This window comes from Primulina eburnea, chromosome 13 (genome assembly GCF_022965805.1).
Source record: "Primulina eburnea isolate SZY01 chromosome 13, ASM2296580v1, whole genome shotgun sequence".
Classification (NCBI taxonomy): domain Eukaryota; kingdom Viridiplantae; phylum Streptophyta; class Magnoliopsida; order Lamiales; family Gesneriaceae; genus Primulina; species Primulina eburnea.
Genome location: NC_133113.1, coordinates 32,016,375 through 32,037,883, shown reverse-complemented (window position 1 = coordinate 32,037,883; position 21,509 = coordinate 32,016,375). Strand labels below are relative to the sequence as shown.

The 21,509-nt window shown below is 34.3% G+C and overlaps 3 protein-coding genes across 4 annotated transcripts; all 3 read right to left on the bottom strand.

Annotated features, from left to right (window-relative positions):
- Window positions 1–13: 13 nt before the first annotated feature.
- On the bottom strand, window positions 14–6,725 carry LOC140809222 (phospholipase D gamma 1-like). Of its 2 annotated transcripts, XM_073166753.1 has the most exons (10): window positions 4,307–6,721; window positions 3,483–3,599; window positions 3,081–3,275; window positions 2,505–2,753; window positions 2,336–2,404; window positions 2,101–2,248; window positions 1,721–1,869; window positions 1,296–1,466; window positions 1,025–1,222; window positions 14–490 (listed from the first exon to the last, which is right to left on the bottom strand). In XM_073166753.1, the coding sequence occupies exons 1-10, from the start codon at window positions 6,062–6,064 to the stop codon at window positions 197–199; spliced, it is 3,348 nt and encodes a 1,115-aa protein (XP_073022854.1). In that variant the 5' UTR covers window positions 6,065–6,721; the 3' UTR covers window positions 14–196. The 2 variants fall into 2 exon arrangements, with proteins under 2 accessions (XP_073022854.1, XP_073022855.1); XM_073166754.1 differs by lacking the exon at window positions 14–490 and having other exon boundaries at window positions 1,033–1,173; window positions 4,307–6,725.
- Window positions 6,726–7,493: 768 nt separating this feature from the next.
- LOC140810761 (subtilisin-like protease SBT4.14) lies at window positions 7,494–10,923 on the bottom strand. The gene is made up of 10 exons (XM_073168644.1): window positions 10,820–10,923; window positions 10,625–10,719; window positions 10,369–10,466; window positions 10,115–10,258; window positions 9,867–9,972; window positions 9,240–9,753; window positions 8,832–9,154; window positions 8,620–8,728; window positions 8,330–8,543; window positions 7,494–8,211 (listed from the first exon to the last, which is right to left on the bottom strand). Exons 1-10 carry the CDS (start codon window positions 10,883–10,885, stop codon window positions 7,661–7,663), a joined length of 2,220 nt encoding a protein of 739 aa, XP_073024745.1. The 5' UTR covers window positions 10,886–10,923; the 3' UTR covers window positions 7,494–7,660.
- Window positions 10,924–15,340: 4,417 nt separating this feature from the next.
- Window positions 15,341–20,910, bottom strand: LOC140809672 (agamous-like MADS-box protein MADS3). The gene is made up of 8 exons (XM_073167370.1): window positions 20,616–20,910; window positions 18,633–18,711; window positions 18,407–18,468; window positions 16,672–16,771; window positions 16,427–16,468; window positions 16,154–16,216; window positions 15,769–15,908; window positions 15,341–15,659 (listed from the first exon to the last, which is right to left on the bottom strand). The coding sequence occupies exons 1-8, from the start codon at window positions 20,795–20,797 to the stop codon at window positions 15,572–15,574; spliced, it is 756 nt and encodes a 251-aa protein (XP_073023471.1). The 5' UTR covers window positions 20,798–20,910; the 3' UTR covers window positions 15,341–15,571.
- Window positions 20,911–21,509: the final 599 nt, after the last annotated feature.

Genomic DNA, 21,509 nt, shown 5'->3' with positions numbered 1-21,509 from the left:
AAGATTTGGATCATTCATGCAAAAATAAGAAATTTTCCTGAAAGTAGAGATTAATTACACAGTAGACTCAGAAGAGAAGTTAAATGTAACGTTGAAACTTTTTTCCCTTGAAAGCATCCTCGACACTTCTGCTGCCAGAGAAGCGTACAACCAACCAAAAAGGACGCTGCTTTCCAATTAAGTATGGCGTTGTGTCTTAAATCGTCAGATTTTCCTGGATGGCAAGAAACGATCCAACTATGTTCCCTCCAACATCAGGGAATGTCTCACAGTTGGGGAGCGGCTTCACTTTGCCTTTCCGGTCAACGTCAACTGGATACTTAAGAAGGTGTCCCCTCATTTCTGATACCTCATTTGATGCAAACTGGTTCCAGTTAGCCTCCCCCATCGATCTAACACGTCTAACACATTCGAGAGAATCGGGTCGAGTAAAGCAGTCCTCTAGTACTCCAATATGTTCAGCCCACAGAGACATTCTGTATCCATATATCTGTAGAAAAAGGCACGCGAAGTACGAGTGAGAGTCTAATAAGATGCAATTTAATTTAATTCTGAAGCTTTGGTGGCTTATGGCCACTGAAAAACAAGGGGTGACCAAAAGGGGCTGCCGCCCTCCTAAATTTTCGTATGGAGGTGTACATTTCTGCTACACTGAAAAGGAGAAAAAACTGATAACTCCCCGGCCCATAATTTAATTTTCTAGAACCTCTATTTTGTCTCATTTATTAAATTTCACAACCAAGCAAACAGGGTGGGGGCACTCGACCAAGGCACAAATAAGCACATACAAGGAATTCCCCACTCGGTTTTCTTAACAGCAAGAACCACCAAGAAAAGGGGGTCACCCAAGGACCTTTTTCGATAAAAACTGGTATTCTATTTTACTCATCAGCATTCAATCAATTTAATGGCCAACTTTGATAAATTTTCTTGATTCACAGATTTTTAGCATATTGATTAACTTTCCCATCGTTAATATTATGCAGATTTGTGAGCAGTGTACATTCAGATTTTATGAGGATACCTGTCCACGGGGGCTCGATAATCTTCTTGCCCATGTGTGATGAGGCTGATAAGCACCCATTGCAATCTCCGTGTCTCGAGTACCCTCCATCGATCTTTGATTAATGTTTGCAGATCCCAGTATTACATATTCATCATCCACTATCATACCTTTAGAATGAACATAAATCATAAATCTTCGGTTTTTCCTGCTAAGTCCCTGGAAATGAAGTTAATAAAACTTCAATATAAAAAAAATCATAATACTTGAAATATCATAGAGAATGGAGTACCTGGGGAGTGTTTGATGAGGTAACACTCTCAGAGAGATCACAGGAATCGAGAGTCTCTCGGTTGCCAAGGCAGTAAAAATTTAAATAATCTTGCGGCGAGTAAGCGTCCTCAAGCCCAACCTCCACTAAAGCCTTGTGAATAGTTTCATACATCATTTGCATTGTCTTATGCTGGGAAAAAAGATCATCAATTAACAGAACTCCACACAAAATGATTATAGGTTGCAGATCCATAGATTAGTTGAGGGAGGGAGACAATTTTTTAGAAAGGCGAAGCGACACATGAAATTTGAAAATGTTTTTATTCGAACCCTGATGATTAGGAATCAAGCATAAGCCACACATATTTAGATGATCGGAAAGTGTTGATGAAACTTTGATCTTCTTGATTTGTATAAAAGTTCATCACTACAGGCAGTGCATACCTGCCAGAATAAAATCCTCTGTGTTGCAGCCCCTGTTGGATTACCTTCAGGCCACATAGGGACAACAATATAAGCAGCAAACCTCTGATGTGCTCTAATTTTTTCAGCAATTTTAAGAGCAATTTCCATTGGAATTAAATTATTAGCACCTGCATGAAAGACAACGCATTTAATGTCCATAGCTGTGGTATCACGGTCAAGCTGGTTATCGCAAACTCATGATCAGGCACATGATCAGGCAGGAAGAGGTAAGTTCAGAACACGTGTCATGTAAAACTTCAATAGGATTAATTTTAACTAGAGTGTGCAACATGTGACATAAATAAACATATCTGAACATTTTGGGCTAAGAAAACGACACAAGAAAGGCAGTTTCTCACCAATGTCCTTGTATGAACTCCAGTTGTATGAGGACCCAATGAAGTACTGATTTTCGATATAGATGAAATGTTGGGCAGCACGGATAGCCTTCACATATGCTGTATGTATGCTCATATCTATAAGAACATTCTTTCCACATACCAAGTTCTATTTCCAAAAAAATTAACAAAATATTTAGTAAAAAAATATATGTAACCAATAATTTGAGCACAAGGAATTTAGTTTTCAGCTCACCCTCATTGTCGCCTCCTTAGGATCTTTTGGGAATCCTTTGACCGAATTTGAATCGATGGACCGAAATACCTGCATAACATATCACAGCACAATAACAATGATCCCATATTACCGGTAGGCGGTTACAAAAGGTACTTTTGCAATCTGTCAAAATTTCTTGATTATGTACCTGTGCATGCCAACTTTCAGGATCATCGTCACTTACACAAGGAGCATCGGACAACCCCAATATGTCAGGTATCCTTTCTATAGAGAGCAAAGCATCATCAGATGACGTTTTCAGTTTTTTAATTCCATGGGGTCTCGAAGCCTTTCTCCACCGATCCTCAAAATTAGTCAGAACATCATATGCTGCGGGACCATCAATTTTACAGTGCAGGTCATGCCATGGTTCTCTTGGACAACCAGTAGTACTTCCCTGCTCAAGTACAAATTCATACCAACATATTGCAAAAGTCAAAACGTTTCATTTTATCACAAAAGTTTCACGTATTAGCTTACAAGCTTGTACACAAGTCTCAATTTCAGGCAGGTAAAGCTCATGACAAGTGGGTACACCTGTAATGGTTACTATGTAAATGGGATAATAAAAATCAGTCCTTGACAAAACAGCGAAAGACTATAAAGGGAATCTAAAGGTGTTCCACTTTTCATAGATTTGGTAAATAGACAAAAATTTACAGCAGTGAATAGCAGCCTAAGATGCCCAGAGAAAACATTCACTGAAGACAGGAACATGAATTACCGTATAAGTGGGGTTGTGATAGTCGTCTGAATGCAAAGTATTAAGTGTTCTAAATATAGGATGCTGAGGAGTATCATATCGTCCATCACACAAGTCCAGTCCTCCTAGAAAAGCTATGATCCTCCTTCTGTTGTTTCCAGCATCAGCATCCACAATCACAGTCTTCTGATGGTGAGTATAAATGACTCCAACTTCCTAGTCAACAAATTGTAAAAAATTACAGTTCGCCTTTGCACAATATGAACGACCACTATAACAATGCAAAATCTATAGTTTTATAACACCAAAAATTTCAAATACGACATAAAGTATACACAACTTTTTGAAGCAGCAGACTTGACTGCTGCAAATGCATTTGGCATAACAAATTATTTAAGTGAACTCGTTCATCCGAAAACATACCCTCTGATTTACCCAGCTGTGACGCTTTCCAGCCACTCGAGGACAAAGTAGCACTTGAACAGAGGAGTGCTTGAAAAATCGACGAGTTTCTTCATCATGAGTTTGCATAACTCCATCCTGCCCACACCGAATATTATTATAAAGAATGAGATAACTTTCAAATAAACTATGTAAGGAAAATTGACCTCTAAAAAATTGCGTATGAGAAATGAAAACTCAATGAAGCCGTAGGAGATACCCTAAAAGCCAATGCGTGCCAGCAACTCAAGCAAAGCACACCGATTAACCTTGGATAGTAGATTTAATTTTTCAATTTTTAGATTACTTATAATTTTGTTTACTTGCAGCTGGTGGTATCAAAATGCCACTAGGTCGGAATATTTTATCCATCTCTCCAGGAGAATGAGGATCTCCAAAATAGTATTTTGAGTTCAGTTCTTTTTTAAATAAAAAAAATGTCTACTTGGACCAACCTGCTATTTTGCTTCTTGTTCTGTTTTAGTGTCATCTCAATTTTCAAGCATTCGATAAATCAATTAAAAGAAATCTTGGACGGTTACACCATGACCTATAGCACATTTGTGATTTTCGCTTCCATGTTAGAAAATCCACAATTCTTATATAGCAAGGCGAGAAATATTAAAGACTACCTAACCTTACAACCATATATTTTAAGATTTTCTTGAAAGCAAAAAACCACAATAATGATGCATTGTGCCCAAAAATTAGCAAAGAAAATCAAATTCATATATTTGTTTGAGACATTACAGATGGTGTAAGCTCAGTAGTATTATTCTAAATATTTGGAGCAATGTAAAGCTTACTGTTTTGTAGCCCAATATGCTTCTTGACGTAGGGTCGTCCCATACGAGAAGCAACACTCTTACTCCTTCCTGTGACTTTGACTTCAGCAGTTCGCCCAAAGTGGAATCAGAGATAGAACTGTCATCCCTAACTAGTCTAACTTTGTGCCACACTGACCATCCGGTTATATAAATGAAGCGCCGAGCATGACGTATTGCCTCGAAAATGTCACGCCAACACTTTCCATTTATGAATTGCATTCCATTGTCTAGTTTTAGACTTGGGAGGGATCCATCAGGTACATGTGAATCTTGATAAAGGGTGACTGTCCCACCTCTCCTAAGAGGAAAATATGTCCCATGAACTCCCTGATAATTGGGACCGGCTCCAATTCCATGATGGTAAATACTCAGCTGCTCTATTGGGTAGTACTGAATTGATAAACTCAAAACAGCTCCAGCCTTGCAGGGTTTACCACTAGCATTAAGGATTGGAAACTGCCCCTGAAGTTTTCCTCCTCCATATATGTGCTCAACTGGAAGAGACACTGTTCCTATATGCTGTGACCCCACAACATCATTATCCTTAACAACAAAGCTCACTTCAGCAGCATAATGAGCTACTGGGAGAATAAAATTTTGCCTCCAAACAGGATTTTCATCATTTTCAATAACAAAGGTCCTTCCAATAGTGGCTCCGATTAATGTTATGGAGACGTAGGGATCACTAGTAATCTTACTATGTGCTTGCCCCTCAATTTTGTTGCTCGTGTTTCCAGGAAATTTAAACATATCCCCAAATGTTTTGTGAATCATATCCATGTTTGGAAGGTTTTTCGCTTCATATATCCATACATCTAAGTTCCCGTGTAAAAGTAAAACCTTCAAAGATGTTTTTGTGGGTGAGACTTGCACTAGCTGCATACCCTGACCATGTGACGGATTTGAGTGTGTTGATACATGTGATGATACTGGATGAGAGGGCAGCCCCTGGGCGACAGGAGATGTTTCCAAACTTGAAAATGAGGTATTAGGATACCCATAAATTATCCCAGAACCATCAAATTTATCAGTCATTGGCAAGGGTCCCGAGTGATATTTTTGCGGGGGGGTGGCGTTAGATGAAGATGAAGGGGCTGGAGGGGATGCAGATACAGATGGCTTACTGTGATCATCAGATAAATTCATGTACGCCAATTGATCGTCAATAGGTGGGTAAAGCGGAGGATATGTCTGGGAACTATCGTTTTGATGATCATAATGCGACATGGAATCACTGACAGATGATGAACTATGCTGATACTGATGGTGAGTGGAGTAATCGCTGCTGACTCTAGGAGGAATATCAGATTGAATGTCTGGAAGTTGTAACCTCCCAGATGACTGATGATGGAGGTAACTAAACGAACCATTTTGGAAACTCCCAAAGGTCTCTGGGTTCGGCTGAGGAGGAGCGGATGGTGGTGGAGGAGGAGACGCGTATGAATGGTACTGGTAAGGATAGGAACTATGCTGTAGTGGGTGGTAAGGTGCAGGAGTGGGAGGAGGTGGCGGTGGTGGTGCTGAACCAGGATACTGGTAGTTCAGGGGCATGGAATGTATAGTGTTATGCGTGGTAGGATAATGTGAATGCTGTAGATACGGGTATGAACCAGAAGCAGGAGGAAGATGCAAAGGTTGAGGTGGGTACTGATTTGGAGGCACAGGAGTATGAGTATAACCATAGGCGGGATTGTAAGGGTATGGAGATGGAGGGTAACTATTATTGTTGTCATCCATTTATGCACAAAGTTGTTCTTAATTTTTTATTCTTATATACAGGCAAAACTATTACAAATTAAATTAAGAAAAGATAAGGAAAAAATTCGAATCAAATGGGTCTCATAGCTCCTAAGAGCATATTGTTAATTTGATCATGCACAAGTAAACAAACTGAATATTAATCAAAATATTCTAACAACTTAAATCAAATATTTAACTTTCCTTGCGAAATGATTACTAACTCGATAATACAAAACCGGAAAATCTCAGTATTTGTCGAAAGGTTGTCTCAATTTCAATCCAAGGGTGATCTTTCCTGGCAAAAGAATCAAACTGGATCCTACAAAACTCAATGAACTGCACATTCAACAAAAGTTCCCATCAAAGAATAATCTTTCCTTGATAGAATTAACCTAAATGGAACAAATGATCCCGATAAATGGAGAACAATAAATGCCTATGGCAGAATGACAAAATCTTTTCTGCTGAGGGAATCAAGAACACCAAAAAAAACGTAAATCGAACAGGGACTTTCTAAATACCTCCAATAACCCGATAATTACTCCTCTATTGAGTTGATCGGAAAGGAAATGAGTACTTTTCAACGAGATCCAGGACCCCAAAAGGAGGAAAAAGCGACATGAATTTGAACAAATCGTTCGGGTTTTAAATAGGTAATATGAAACCAGGTCGTGTGTGACGTGTAATCACAAGCAGTAACACATTTGTTTACGTAATAACAATTTTTATATTTTATTTAAATGATATTTCTCGACTATATATTTCAAATTTTAACGGACTCGATAATTCTTTTATCGTCACAAGTTTGAAACGAGTTTTCGAATTTAAAATGCGAATGTAACAATTATTTCTTTTAACTAAAAAACAAATTTGATTCTTATATTCCAAATTTCGTATATAGTTTATCTTTTGTAAGAGTAGGTCTCTTGTAAGACGATCTTACGAATCTTTATATGTGAGACATGTCAACCATACTGATATTCACAATAAAAATTAATACTCTTAATATAAAAAGTAATATTTTTTCATGGATGATCCAAATAAGAGATATGTCGCACAAAATACGATATGTGATATTGTCTCACACAAATTTTTGCATTTTTTCTAAAATAATGGATAATTTCGGATAATAATCTTTGTTTGTTTTATGTAGATTATTTTAAATTTTTTCAAAATATATTTTTTATCTAAGATTTGCATAACGGTTTTTTTTTTACTAATATCTTACATATTTTATTCTGCAAAATTGATTAACAGTACTTTTCACTTTCTTCATTAGTAATGCTTGAATAATTGAGATTGAGAAAAAATATTTGAAGCAAAAATGAAATGAATCTAATATGACAAGCTAATATTTAAAAGTTAATTACTCATTCTAACACATATCAAATAATTCTTATTTACTAATTTGTACTTAATTGACATATTGAAAATAGTAAATGATCTTCGTTTGTTTTTGATAGGGAAAATGCTAAGATTTTAAATGGCTTAACCAAACATTGCCTGATTTTTGTAAAAGCAGCTTCAATCAAGAGAGCCATTCATGTCACTTGCAAATATTGATAGGCCTTGTGTACACATAGATATATATATCTATTCATCCAATGTATCAGCAATGACAATGGGACTCCTCACACTGTGATGAAAGCTTCTCCATGTAAGTGAACCTGATCTAAGCACAGCGTGGGGATTCGTTTTCGGTTTCGCCTTCACCACCACTTTGAAGCTTCGTTTCTGCTGCGCCCGAGTGAATGACAGAATCATTGGTTTCACCACTATGACCACTCCTGATGGAGCCCTGACAGTGGCATTATACACAGAAACAGGCGGCCCAACGTTGGTGACCCTCCTTCGGAAAACGCCTATCGTTGTATCCTTATCACTCTTCAATGAAAGTTGCATGGTGGGATAATTTAGAGCATCTTCCCCATCTGGTGGAATCAGTTTTGAACAATTTATCGGTCCCTGGTGGAGTAAAGTCCCTAACTCCGACTCCTTGTAGCCTTCGTGACACAGAAACTGAATGTACGAGATTGCATCCAAGTCGTATATTAGTCCAGGGGATCTTGCTCGGGTGGGATTGAGCTGGCCTGACCCATATGAGAATTCTGCATCTTTATCTAGTCTTGAACTCATTTGTGTTGCTGCAAAGAGGAATCGATGTTGGACGATTAATGAAAGCAGGGGTGAACTTTGATAATGAACTGCGCGTGGATTAGTTGCTAGCTAGTCGAAAATGCAAAGAAATGATTCAAGATATACCCGTAGTCATGATGGCAGATTTAATTGCTGCTGGGGACCAGTCAGGGTGAAATGACTTCACATAGGCAGCTGCGCCACCTACGTGTGGACATGACATCGAGGTACCGGACATGAAGGTGAACTTCGAGCGTTGGGTGTCGCCTTTCAATCCGGTTAGCGAATTCAATGGAGTATATGATGCTAGGATATCAATTCCAGGAGCTGCAATATCAGGCTGTTCCTTGTTTTATCAGAAGCTAGTTACAAAAAAAGACCATAAACTACGCAACTTTCATATATTCAATTCATACCTTGAGAAGGTGTTGTGACCCAGGATTTGGACCCCTGGACGAAAATGAGGCTGTGACAGGAGAACGGATTTCAATTTCCTCCGATTTGTATATAACAGCAGACGTTGATCTGTAATCGGCAAGAGTAACATTGTTCTAAACTAAAGACTTAAAAATATTTACAAACTTTTGCTTTCTGGTTGATATCAGAACAAGTTAATGTATTTATTTACCTTGTCGAACGAATATAGTCGTTGATCTGCTTCCCTATGGTCGTATTCACCATAGTCGCCGGAGCCATGAATATTTGTGCCACGTCCTGAAACAAGTCACTCTCGACCACTGTTCCAATCCCTCCCAAACGTTTGATCACAGAATCGGCACCCCAAGCTTGTAGCTTGCAATAAACAATCTTCCCTTCTACCTTTCTCGGATCCATCGAATTTTCGAGACAGTACCTCGACTCTTCTTTAGTTTCGGAATTCATAGACAAATCGACCCCACTTGCTAGAGGATACGACTTTTTTTCTGGCTCAAACGTGTTTACCCCGATTCCCTGCATACATGATACATGATCAGATTTACGTTTTGAGGAATGGTTTTTGAGCTGTTTCAACTATATTTATCGATGCTAATCTTACTGATACAGTCAGGCCATTGCCTAATACTACTTTGCTCCTCAACTGTCGATCGATCCCACTAGCAGCCACTGTTAGGATCCAAGGCGCGTGATTTGCAACAGTGCCACGACTCGGTCCATCATTCCCAGCCGAAGCCACAGTAAGAATCCCTTTCCTCATGGCGCGAAAAGCTCCAACTGATATTGAATCGTTTGTGTAACTTGCCGTTGCCCCTCCTATTGAGATGGAAATTATGTCTACTCCATCACTAATAGCAGCATCAAACGCAGCCAGAATGTCCATATCTGCACATCCCGAGTTCGCCCAACAAACTTTGTAAATAGCCACCCGAGCAGAAGGCACCCCCCCACGCGCTGTGCCTTGTCGTAGCCCAAAAACGCTAGCATTTGGAACGAGACGACCAGCTAGAGTAGATGAAGTATGTGTGCCGTGGCCATCTACGTCTACCGGCGACAATATATCATTGGGGTCGTGTTGTTTATCTAGCTTGAAATACTTTGCTCCAATAAGTTTGCTTCAGGGACACATTATAAATTCATAAAATATGAAAAAAAAATTGCATGTTATATTCGAAGTAAATCTAAATACGACAAATCGAAATGAATTAACAGATGAGCATGAAGTTACTTGTTACATCCTGAAAAATTTGTGAAATGTTTACAACTTCCTTTCCATTTTGCTGGTGGAGGGCCAAGACCATCATCCTTAAAGCTATCAGATTGTGGGGTGATTCCTGGCACAGAAGTGAGATTGCATATTGTTCAATGTCTTAACTCAGCGGCATGTGCTACTTAGAATTGCAACATGTCGACACATGGATTAGATTGAATGATGATACATAAAAAGTAAAATTGTTGAAATGACATTAAATTTACCTGTGTCTAATAGGCCTACTATGACATCGCTCTCAACTTCTAACTTCCTTTTCGAATCTGGGGTCAGTCCTAGGAATTCCCATGATCTGGTGGTGTGTAGTTTCCGGTATCGGTTAGGAAAAACCGAAACTACTTCATCCATGTCTAAAAATATCCCGCAGCCGTTTCAACACAGGTGTAACAAAAAATACGTATTCAAGATGTACTACACACGGTACACACACACCACACAAAAATATATATATGTCACATACCGGACAACTTCCTGGCTTCATCTTCAGAAAGCTTAGCTGCAAATGCATTTAAACTTCTTGTGTAGCTATAAACAAGAGACTCGGAAGCACCTTGTTCACTGTGTCAGCGAAACATACTGATGTAAATAATAAGATGATTAAACAACGAGTCTATTTGGACATTCCCGCTCAATTATGTGATATAATAGAAGCTTCTTGCATGTATAATTGCATGAAAACCACCTGAACATGGAGAGGGACTAGTAGAAAAACCCACCTAATTTCCTTTATGGACGAGAGGACATTGAGATGTGTGTCAAGAATCGATCTTCCACTCACCGGATGGTCTTTCAAGAAAACGATGTAGAATTCCTGCAAAAACTAGAACACATGGCGTAACATGGCAAATCCCACAAAACGTAGAAAATAACACTAAATCATCCAAGAAAATGAAGCTGCAATAGGTGACGACCTTCTGCACATTCCCATAATTTGCTGGTAAAAGACATGTAAAGGTGAAGAGAAGTAAAAGATACATTTTTAGCCTTTGAATTCAAATCTCCCTGGATGTTATTGTTGAAGAGTGAACGAACTGGCATTTAAATAATATGGTTTGAAGGAATTACAGGGGAAGAAGCAACAGAACTTTCCATGAACAGTAATCTATTAGACTATAGCTTTACTCTTAGTCATGCATTGAAAGAGATTAGGAAGAGGATTGTGAAACCTTAGAAGAAAGATCAATAAAGCTTGATTATGAGGGGACAGTAATCTTTAAGCTCTTAATTCCTACACAATCCTGATTGTTCATTTCCATAATTTGATCCAATATTGCAACCATAAACGATTGTAAAATACGTAATAAATTTTATATCAAAATAGTACTGTAAATATAATAAATTCATATACATTCACGTAGATTAAATTTTAATATAAAATATATAAGATGAATTTGTATATAATATTTGTGTGAAATTATAGCGTGGTTAGAGTAAACTTTTTAATGCAAAATTAATGTTTCAGTTTCATTTTTTGCTTTACTATGTCGTTTTCTTTTGAAAATGTTGTTGTGGGGGAAAGAGTATTTTGGGAAGAAATTAAAAGCTTTATAAAATAGTATACCTATGTTGTTTCCTTTGAAAACAAGGGAAAATATTTTTATGGTCCAGCAAATTGTTTTTTTTTTTTAGGTTAATTAATTTTTCAGTTTTTTTTAAATCTTAATTGTATAAAAACTTTTGAATTTCGGCTGTTTTGATTCATCTACCACTGAAATGTTCAATTCTCGTAAAAAATCGTTGATTTTATGATGATTAAAGCACAATTTGTTGTCACAAACTTTGTATGGTTCTGATGGATGCATAAAACTTAAAAAGTTTCTTTGATTAGTTATATTTTTTGTGTCAATTAGCTTCCAAATAAATTGATTTTCCTTCAAAATAAAGAAATCTGCAAATTTTTTGCAATTTTGGCTTTAACCAACGTCTAATCAGTGTTTTTGGACAAAAAATGAACATTCCAGTGGTAGATAGATCATCAAAATAACCAAAATTTAGGAGTTATCCAAGACCAAAAATTGAAAAGTTGATAAACTTAAAAAAAAATAAGTTGTTGAACAAAAAAAGGTTATTTTCCCAAAAAATATTAAAGGGGAAATGCTATTTTGGGAAGAAAAAGTATCGGCATGCCCCTAAATCCTATATAGATATAGATATGCTATATATATGTATCTCTCTGTACGTGTCAATTATAAGAATGAGAAATAAAATGTACGGGATTAGAGCCTAGAGTTTGTATCAGTTGACACAATCTTAATTAATACTATATAAACACACTGATTATTACATATATATATATATATATATATATATATATGAATAATTATCGTTATTATTAATAGATTGAGTTAATTATAAAATTTATTTATATTTTTTAATTATTATTTGGATAAAGATAATGAAATTATATTAAACATATAATTTGTAAAAATAATATATGAATGTTTGATTTTTTTAAGTGAAATAGAAATTGTAGTTATAAGTACATTATATTAAAAAATTAATTATCTAAATAGATAATGATATTTTCATAAAAATTAATTTGTGTTACAAAGTCGTATCACTACGGACCCCTACCATTATATATAGTATAAATTATGATCATTAACCTCAGGTGACTTCTTAATTTTTAACATGTACAAAAGGCACTCAAAACCCTTTTTTCGTCATGATGTAGCAATAAGATTTATCTGTTTAGTTAAAGAATATTAAAATATTATATCATATCAAAGTCATGTGTATTAAATTTACAACCCTTTATTTTTGGGTTTATGAGCATTTATATAGAAATGAAGATGTAAAAATAAATAGGTCACTTTGGCATCAAATAAATCAATAGCCATATTAATCACAAACTATGTGCTAAAAATAAAGTCACAAATTTTTTGAAAAACAAAATCAAAGCTTACAAATCCAACATCAAACACAAATATTTAAAAAAAAAAAAGAACTAGTTTATCGGAGAAAAACTTGGATTAAAATGAAAGTAATATTAAGGCGTACAGAATAATCCATAAAATTTCAGAAAGAGACTTCCAAATTTAAATCAATGTTAATTATGTGAAAAATAACCACAACTCAAATGCACGTAAGTATTTGTTCAAAGGATTCGAAATAATCCCATCTTGACGTTTCTTTGGTAAACAAAAATAAAATTGCACTTCAGTCTTGTAATTTGGCATATTTTGAGTTTAATTAGTCCGGAGCTTAACAATGTTTGATATTCATTCAATAGCATGAATTTTTTTTAGTCATTTTTTCACAGGCTAGAAGTCATTAAACACATCTAATATTGCTTTTTTGGCACTAATGATTTCCTAAAAAGAGGAAAAATAAAGCAAAACGATAAATAATATTTCAAAATGAGAAGAAAAAAATTTGTTGTTTCCTTTTATTTTTTTCTTAGACATTTTTAATGTGTATAATATAGTTTTTATTCTAGCAATATGAACCATGTAGGATATCATCTATGTCAAATATGTAATATTTAATAGATTTAGTGGTTGCAAGTGAAAAAAAAAGACAAAAAAAATTCAAGTTATTGGGTTAAAACCAAACATTAACAAGTTAAAGGACTAAAAGCACAAATAAGCCTACTTACAGGACTAAAATTGTAATTTTTCCTAAAAAATAAAAGACAAGAAATATATATGATCGGGAAAATTGTATGTTTTGGTCCTATATATGTCTTTTTGCGATTTTCTTGGTTTATGTTATCAAATTATATTTGTGTCCGCTATGTTTGTTTGTTTTTTTTTTGTTTTTTTTGTAGCCTAACCTCTTTTCCCGATATAACACATGTGCGACGTTGATATTTGTAATGTCACATCGGCGTTCCAAATTAAAAATGACTTAAATAGTAAAAAAAAATAAAAAGATGGACGATTAAAACTGAAATTTGATATAATTGAAGACCAAATTCTCAACGAAGCAAACATATGATACCAAAATTGTAATTTTATCTTTTATTTATTTTGCAGTAACTTTCAAGCAATAACAATCTGCTGCTTCAAACTTAAAACCATAGTCAAGATAATATTTCGATAACCTTAATTGGCTAACAATATTTTCTAGGATAACGATGGATATCTCATAATTTAGGTTGAAAGGTTTAACATACATTATTAAAAATAAATAAATAAAATTAAGCATTTGCAAACACAAAATTTACATAGAAAAAGAAAACAAACAAGGAGCTTAGGGGGGAGAATTTAGCAAGGACGAGTGGAACAAGTCATCGATTTCTTTTATATAACGCAAACCTACTTTTATCATGTGTAATTATATTTCTTGGAATTTTCTCTTCTAAATTAATAAATGAAATTGACTTCATATATTTTGTATTGATGATACGTCGTAACAACTTTTGATTCAATTGGTAAGAATATTACTTTATTAGGACAAGCCGATTATCAGATAAGAAAATGCAATTACTTGTATTATCTATAGGAATTAGTGACTTTTTTTTAAATGATTTTTACTTGTTCAAGCTACAAGTTAACTTGGCATATATACCACAAACATCATTCTTTATATGCTTATAGAAGATAATCTTGATCGAAGCGTCGTGTAACATCATTCTTTATAGGCTTTATTCTCATTTCTCGTCACATAAGTCATCTAGGAAAGCATTAGTGTCAAATAAACAATATTCAATATATTTAATTGCTTCGTGTAAAAACTAAACCCAAAAAAATCTAAATTACTATATAAAATTCAAATTTTGACACGTTACATAATAAAAAATCCAAAATAGCTAAATTTATAAGATTAAAACTACAATTTTCCCTTGTCATAAAAATAATATGAGAACTGTGAACCAATTTGAAGTTGTGAAAAAAAAAAGGATCGAGTTGAATATGACGAAAAATTTATAGCTCGAATTCGACTCAGATTTAAACGATTCGAGTTTGAGCTCGCTTCAAATCTCGAATTTTTTTAAAAAAATCATTTAATTAGTTTCGAATTAAAGCTCGAATTTGAATCAGTATGAAATATTCAAACATATTCACGAACTATTGCTCGAAAATAAGTACACGAAAGCCTGGAAATTTATTGTATTTAATATATAATAATACTATATAAATAAAATGTATTTTCCATGCATGTTAATTCTTGGCCTTATGAAAATGTATTTTCCATGTTATGGCATTAATTCCATTGGACGATATTATTAATTTTGAGAGGAAAACAAAAATATTTGGCACGGCCTGTTTTGCATGTACCTTTGGGATGTATACTAAATTAGTTAAGATTAATTTCAACCCAACAAATTTATGACCTTTAAGGACAAATTATATGAAAGTAAAATCTGGTGGTACACGGTGCCGGAACAATTGTCATATCATCCTGATGCTTTGGCCAGCGCCGGCACGAAGAGTAGTGATTAACTCTAAGAGAAGGGTCTAATGATCTAGATGCAACGTAACTCGTTCACCGGGGCTTTGGCAGCCGGCTCCTCTGTCATCGGGTCACCAACTTCCTTGATTATTCAAAAGCCAAATATTCATTCTTCGGTTCACAAGAACAATATTCTATATATATATGCTGCTTGATCATAATTACGTACAACAAAGACTCGAATACATTCCAGTCATTTAAGCAGTCAAATGGGATTCATAACCACAAGCATTTTAATACTTCAAAATTAAATTAACCAGATTTTATTAGAGCGTCCACCCCTGGATAATATTATTGTCAACATCCATGTTTCTTCGAACGGACGATGCTTCTCCAAGATTATAGTGTTGATACCTATAAGAAAAAGTTCAAGGGTCATCCTTTCGTCGATCGCCTACAACAGATATAGAAGTAGGGTTTATATGTGCACACACATATTACGTATATACTCATTTGAATATACCCTATTTGGAGGAAAGGCTCCTGTTCGATTTCCATAGGGTTGGATGCCGGAATTTGAACGAAACAATTGCTGGTTCCAACCGGCGGGTCGGTGTTCCATGGGAAGGGGAGTGTTCTCAGACCTTGTCCTTCAGCCTCTAGCTGCAATTGCATTAATGGCAAGCCGATACATGAGTTATATTATATGTTAATTATATGTTACATCCAAATAGAAAATTATTCTTACTTTCATTTAAAAATTAAAATATTTTAAGAAGTTATATCTAATAAAATATTTTTGTAGTTTAATTTTGGTTTAATTTATTTCATTCATGTAAAAAACTGATTTGTGTAGATATTTTCGTAATTAATTTTACTTATAACGTAACCAGTAAAAATTCATATACCGATGACATTTCCTGTGAAACCTTCATCTTGAGCTGCTTGTTCATGTCTCCTAGTTGGCGCTCCTGCAAGTATCAGTCAAGTTTATCGTTAACATTGGCTTGTAGTAGATGATGTTTCGGAATTTCGCTAGCGAACCAAAGATTTATTAATCTCCAGCATAGATTTTGTCCCGTGAAAATACTTTATAAGTTGTTCATCGATCGACTAGAAATAAATCTAAGATTTTGAAACACGAAAGTGGAGTAACAATGTGAGAATTTTCCTAGGATCACCTTTCTGCGAAGCTCTTCCATTTGTTCCAGCATAATTTGTGTCTGCGCATGTTTTATGAAAGGAGAACAAGAGACTCATTATCAAGTGCACTTATATAAATAAATAATTCTTGTTATATGTTATTTATTATTGGTATTTTGATCGATGATTTTCTTCTAGATTCGAAAATAATCAAATTATATATTTCATCGCGATTTAACTCATGATCTTTAGCTCATAGCGCCTAGCAAATAATAATCAGTACCTTTCTTTGCCTGGCTTGGGCAAGAGCTCCTTCTAGTTGTTTTTCAAGATTCTGCAACTCTTTCACACTCAATGGCCCAAGATCTTCCCCAAGCAGATGCCTTCATTATTTAGTTTAAATGTTAACACACCCACACACACATATATGTATACATTAATATTGAGTTAAAATTATCAATTATATTAAGTACTTGGTTTTGCTTAATGTGCATCATTAATCATGAGTATATTTCTTAGGAAATTTTTGTTCTGTATGTATTGAAAAATTTAGGGAGGGTGCGTAAAGAACTTAATTATTAGATACTATATAGACTTTGCTATCTAATAAGTCAGCAGAACACCACCATCGAATGCACGGGAGTTTGGCAAATCCCTATACATACATGATAGGATAAACATATGATATATAATATAAAGATAAGTTAAGGATAAATAAGATGTAGGATATTATATTTAATGTTTGATATGATTTTAATAAGAGTGATTAAATTTATACATTAGATCGTAACGACAAAATTAACCTTATCATAATAAATTTTATAATTTCAAAGGTGTTGATTGAGTTCATATTTCATATTTGTTCATGCGCCGACATTGCTTGCATGATTTATTTATTTCTACCTAATTTTATATATTATATAATATGATAATTATATAAATGAACTCGAAATAATTATATAAATGATTTTTATAAATATCAATAAAATTATTTATATCACTCGATTAACATTAAAAATTGATATTTGACTTGACTCACAAAATAGAACGATAGTGTTTATGATTTTTATATATTGAGGGCAATTAAGTCATTTGTGGTGTTTTTTATCATTAAATTAAAATTATCACATATCATAAAAGTGATATTTTATCCTTGTATAAAATTAGTTATCACATTTTCATAATATTATCATGGGCTTTCTAAAAAGTTACCAAATGTGGGATAATGATGATTATTTATCAATCACTTTCTTACCCAGTGTACCAAACAATACCCTACTTGATTCTTCTAGCTAAAACAAAACTTATAAGTGGGAGACTAGACCAAGACCGAAAAATATTACAAACAATTATAAGATTTAGGAACTAAATAGGGAGACAACTTTTAATTAACAAATTCTAAATAGCTACTGATTTTTTTTTGTAGTACATGTCTTTTTTATTTAACTGCACCTGAAATTACTCTATGATATAATCAAGAGTTATCAATGTCGAAATTATCATTTTAAGCATAATAAAAGCAGAAATATGAATATTTTCTTCATCACTTTACTGCACACCAAAAGCTTTAAGAATTTACTTGTAAAAAAAAGCTTCAAGAATTTTCATACAGAGATTATGGTAAAATTAAAACAAAGAAAAAGGATTAAATATATTCACATTTTAATCTATATATTTCATTTATAATAATATTTTCAACTTTAAGAAATACAGTTTCAGATAATTTCATGTACATATAAAAGCACATGCACCTTAAGGGATCGGAGTTTCAGTTGTGCAGGAATTTAATGATCTTAGTTTAGGTATTTTACTATATTAATTAATTTATCGATTATATCATGATTAATGTAAAAACTTCAAATCTCAATGGAATTTTTGCTTCTGTCGTCATTTAATATTGTTTGAAGAATTGAACTCGTTACTAATTATAATTTCTAAATAGCAAAATAGTGATAAATTACACTAAGAAAATTTCGAAAGAGAAATAAATATAATAGATACAGAATCGTAGACACGACCTTTGAGTCCGTTGAAGCGATTCATACTTGGCCTTTAATTTTGCGACCTCTTGATACCAGTTCTGTATTGACACCGCAAAATAAATTAAACGAGAATTTCGAAATTCAAAATGATGAAATTAGTTCAACCATGTAAAATATTTATCAACCTCAGATGTTTTCTACTATAAAAAAAATATATATCATTGCATTAAATTAATAAAGGAAAGTTCAGATTAAAGCAAACCTGTGTTTGAACTGGTTCGATGCTGTTGTCATGAGGATTGAAGCAGCATCGCTGGTAGCGTTCAAGGGTACTCATGATACTGCAAAAAATAAAATATTATTTCAGTATTCGCAAATTATTAATGATATAAAGACTAATTTTCTGACATCCTATAAATTAATTTATTAATATACGAGAAATATTGAGAATTACATGGAAGAGAAAACAAAAGCATATTGTATAATGTAAGGAGATGAAAAAATTAAACTAAAAAATATGTATACGATGAACCATTTTAACATTTAGCTTCATATCTCTCTTTGTTTCCTCCCTTCAGGAAAAAAAGGGTAATTTATCCTAAAATGTGTGACAAAAACCAGTGAGTGAATAAGTTGCCTAAATCCATACGAGGAACAAGAAATTCTGAGAAAAGAAGTAAGAATAACTGGAGCATACACCCCTCCCGAGAAAAAGGAGCAGAAATATAATAAAGAGGAATGAAATAAAAGTTATATTTTAAAAAGTAAGGTAGAAATCATATTTTTCTTAGGAAAAAATATGTGCATTCCATCATAAGAAAATGATAAATAGAGAGAGAGGGTTCCTCGCCGGAATTGCCCTCCTTCCCATTCCCATTCTTTCATCATGATGAAAAAATATCACATTCCATATATAAACCGAAGAAAAAAAAGAAGTAAAAGGGATAAATATTTCTCCGAAACATAATTTGGCTTGAAAATCTGGAAATAAAATCAAATAGCCGGGGGGGGGGGGGGGGGAAGGAAACATGACTTCGATTCACAGGCAGGGGGGGGAGGGGGAAGGAAACATGACTTCGTTTCACAGTGACTCTGTTAACGTATAAATATTAAAGTTCTTGTTTGAAATCCAAAACACTCACCTTCTGTTCTGATAGATGTGGAAAAAATGTAACAGCAGAAATCATTGCTTCACAAAGCACACAAGACACGCATATTCAACTCTTTTAATATTGAAAGATCCAAATCGTTCTAAAAACATGGTCAAATTATTGTTAGTTGAACCAGATCGGTTGGATAAAATTTCCGAGAGTTTTATATATGGACACAAATCTTCAAGTTAATTTTGGGTTGCGTTAGGTCCAAGTCTCCGTCTTAATAATTATTAATTCGGAATCATAAAAATATGCAGGTTGTTGATAATCGTACACGATGTAACGATGGATAAAAGTGCTAGAGCATGATTTAAAGGGCAAAAGCCCGTGAAGAGATCAACTCTAGAATCTGAGGATTATAAAGAAAGAAGAACATCTGAAGCTTTTTTCTGTAGAGGGTCTGAAAAGTGCTTCATTTTTTGGGTAACCCTAATAAATGTTAAGAACTGAGGAGGAAAGAAAAGGGGGAGAATACAGAGAGAGAAAGAGGAGAGAGAGAAACCCTAGATTTTGCACAGAGGTCCAAGGAGAAGTCTCCTCAGCAAAACTAAACAACCACCTTACAATCACAACGAACCTCGTCAGTGTGATCTCTTGATCCATGGGATTATCAGAAAACCCATGAAACGTGTCGATCTCTCATTGGAAGATTTACAGGAAAAAGCATCAATCTTGAAACCATAAGAAAAAATATAATTCCAAAAACCAAACAAGTGGATGAAGACAATAGAAGCGGTACGTTCAACACAAAATTAAAGAAATAAAGCAATACCCAGGGAAAATGGCTGCAAAAGCTTAACAGGAGTTCTCCAGTTTGACATGATCTGGAGTTCTTGTTATCTCTTCGTTTTGTGAAGGTTTTTGTGACACAATTTACAATCTTTTGCGTTTCTAGGTATTTTATAGAAAGCCCATTTGATCAAACATGCGAAAACATACCAGAAAACCAAAGTTCAACACAATCATCATATATATGTAAATAATATGAATGGATATTTTGATGTACACACATAGAATAATAACCTTAATTATGCGAGTTATGCCTGTTTTTAAAGATGTTTGTATATATTATATGCATATAGTATATATACCTATTGCTACCAAATTCATAGAGCTTTCCCCTGCTAGAGAAGATTATTAGGGCAACCTCAGCATCACAAAGTACAGAGAGCTCATATGCTTTCTTCAACAGCCCATTTCTTCTCTTAGAAAATGTCACCTGTCTGTTAATTTTGTTCTCTATTCTCTTCAATTCCACTCTCCCTCTTCCCATTTTTTCCGTTTGTTGCTTTTTCACACAGTGTTACAAGAAAAATCTGTGTAAATTGTGTGTGACGAGTGAATGTATATATAGCAGAAGGAATTGAGGGAAGATGGAGGTGGGATATAATAATATCGAGTCTGAGTGTATGTATATTTGTATGTGTATGTAATAAAGTAAAGCGTACTGAAATTCCTTCTCTTTTTAAACGTGGAACTCTTAGTTCCTGGATTTTACTCTCGCAAGAAAATGGTAAACAAATAATTCTTTCTTAATCTTCACACCTTTTCTTTTTCTCACATTTAGCAACAATTTTTTGCATATTATGGAAGATGCATGATCAAAACATTACTTGTGTTCTTTGTCTTTCCATTAATTCTTCTGAAAAAAGACTCAGTCTTCTCGTGTGACAGTGTTTTATTGGGTAAAGACTGACGTTCACGCGCGCTCTTTCCTTGTAACTCCTGAATAATACAGTACACTTCTTGGCTACTGGTCATTGTAGGAATATAATTAGAGCAGTACAATTGGCATTTATACGAAATAAGAAAAAGTAAATGGTGGTTTGAAAATTTAAAGCGAGTTGGCCTGGCCATGTGAAAATGGGCACAAATTAAGGATGATTTCATATATTTGCATGAAAAACAAGAATGTTTGATGATATTCAACTTGACAAGTACTTAGCCGTTTTAGTAATGCTGGAGCCTAGCTAGTTGTATTTCTT

Excerpts from the sequence above, each read along its gene's own strand:
- LOC140809222 (XM_073166753.1), bottom strand. The coding sequence starts at position 6,064 with ATGGATGACAACAATAATAGTTACCCTCCATCTCCATACCCTTACAAT. Across the intron at positions 2,754-3,080 it reads ATCACAACCCCACTTATACG|GGAAGTACTACTGGTTGTCC; the intron begins GTAATTCATGTT and ends GTACTTGAGCAG. Across the intron at positions 491-1,024 it reads TATCGAGCCCCCGTGGACAG|ATATATGGATACAGAATGTC; the intron begins GTATCCTCATAA and ends CTTTTTCTACAG.
- LOC140810761 (XM_073168644.1), bottom strand. The coding sequence starts at position 10,885 with ATGTATCTTTTACTTCTCTTCACCTTTACATGTCTTTTACCAGCAAAT. Across the intron at positions 9,973-10,114 it reads AGTAGGCCTATTAGACACAG|GAATCACCCCACAATCTGAT; the intron begins GTAAATTTAATG and ends CTTCTGTGCCAG. Across the intron at positions 8,729-8,831 it reads GACTATATTCGTTCGACAAG|ATCAACGTCTGCTGTTATAT; the intron begins GTAAATAAATAC and ends TGCCGATTACAG.
- LOC140809672 (XM_073167370.1), bottom strand. The coding sequence starts at position 20,797 with ATGGGAAGAGGGAGAGTGGAATTGAAGAGAATAGAGAACAAAATTAAC. Across the intron at positions 16,772-18,406 it reads TCGCTTCAACGGACTCAAAG|GCATCTGCTTGGGGAAGATC; the intron begins GTCGTGTCTACG and ends TAAATAATGAAG. Across the intron at positions 16,217-16,426 it reads TGGAAGAGCTTCGCAGAAAG|GAGCGCCAACTAGGAGACAT; the intron begins GTGATCCTAGGA and ends TGATACTTGCAG.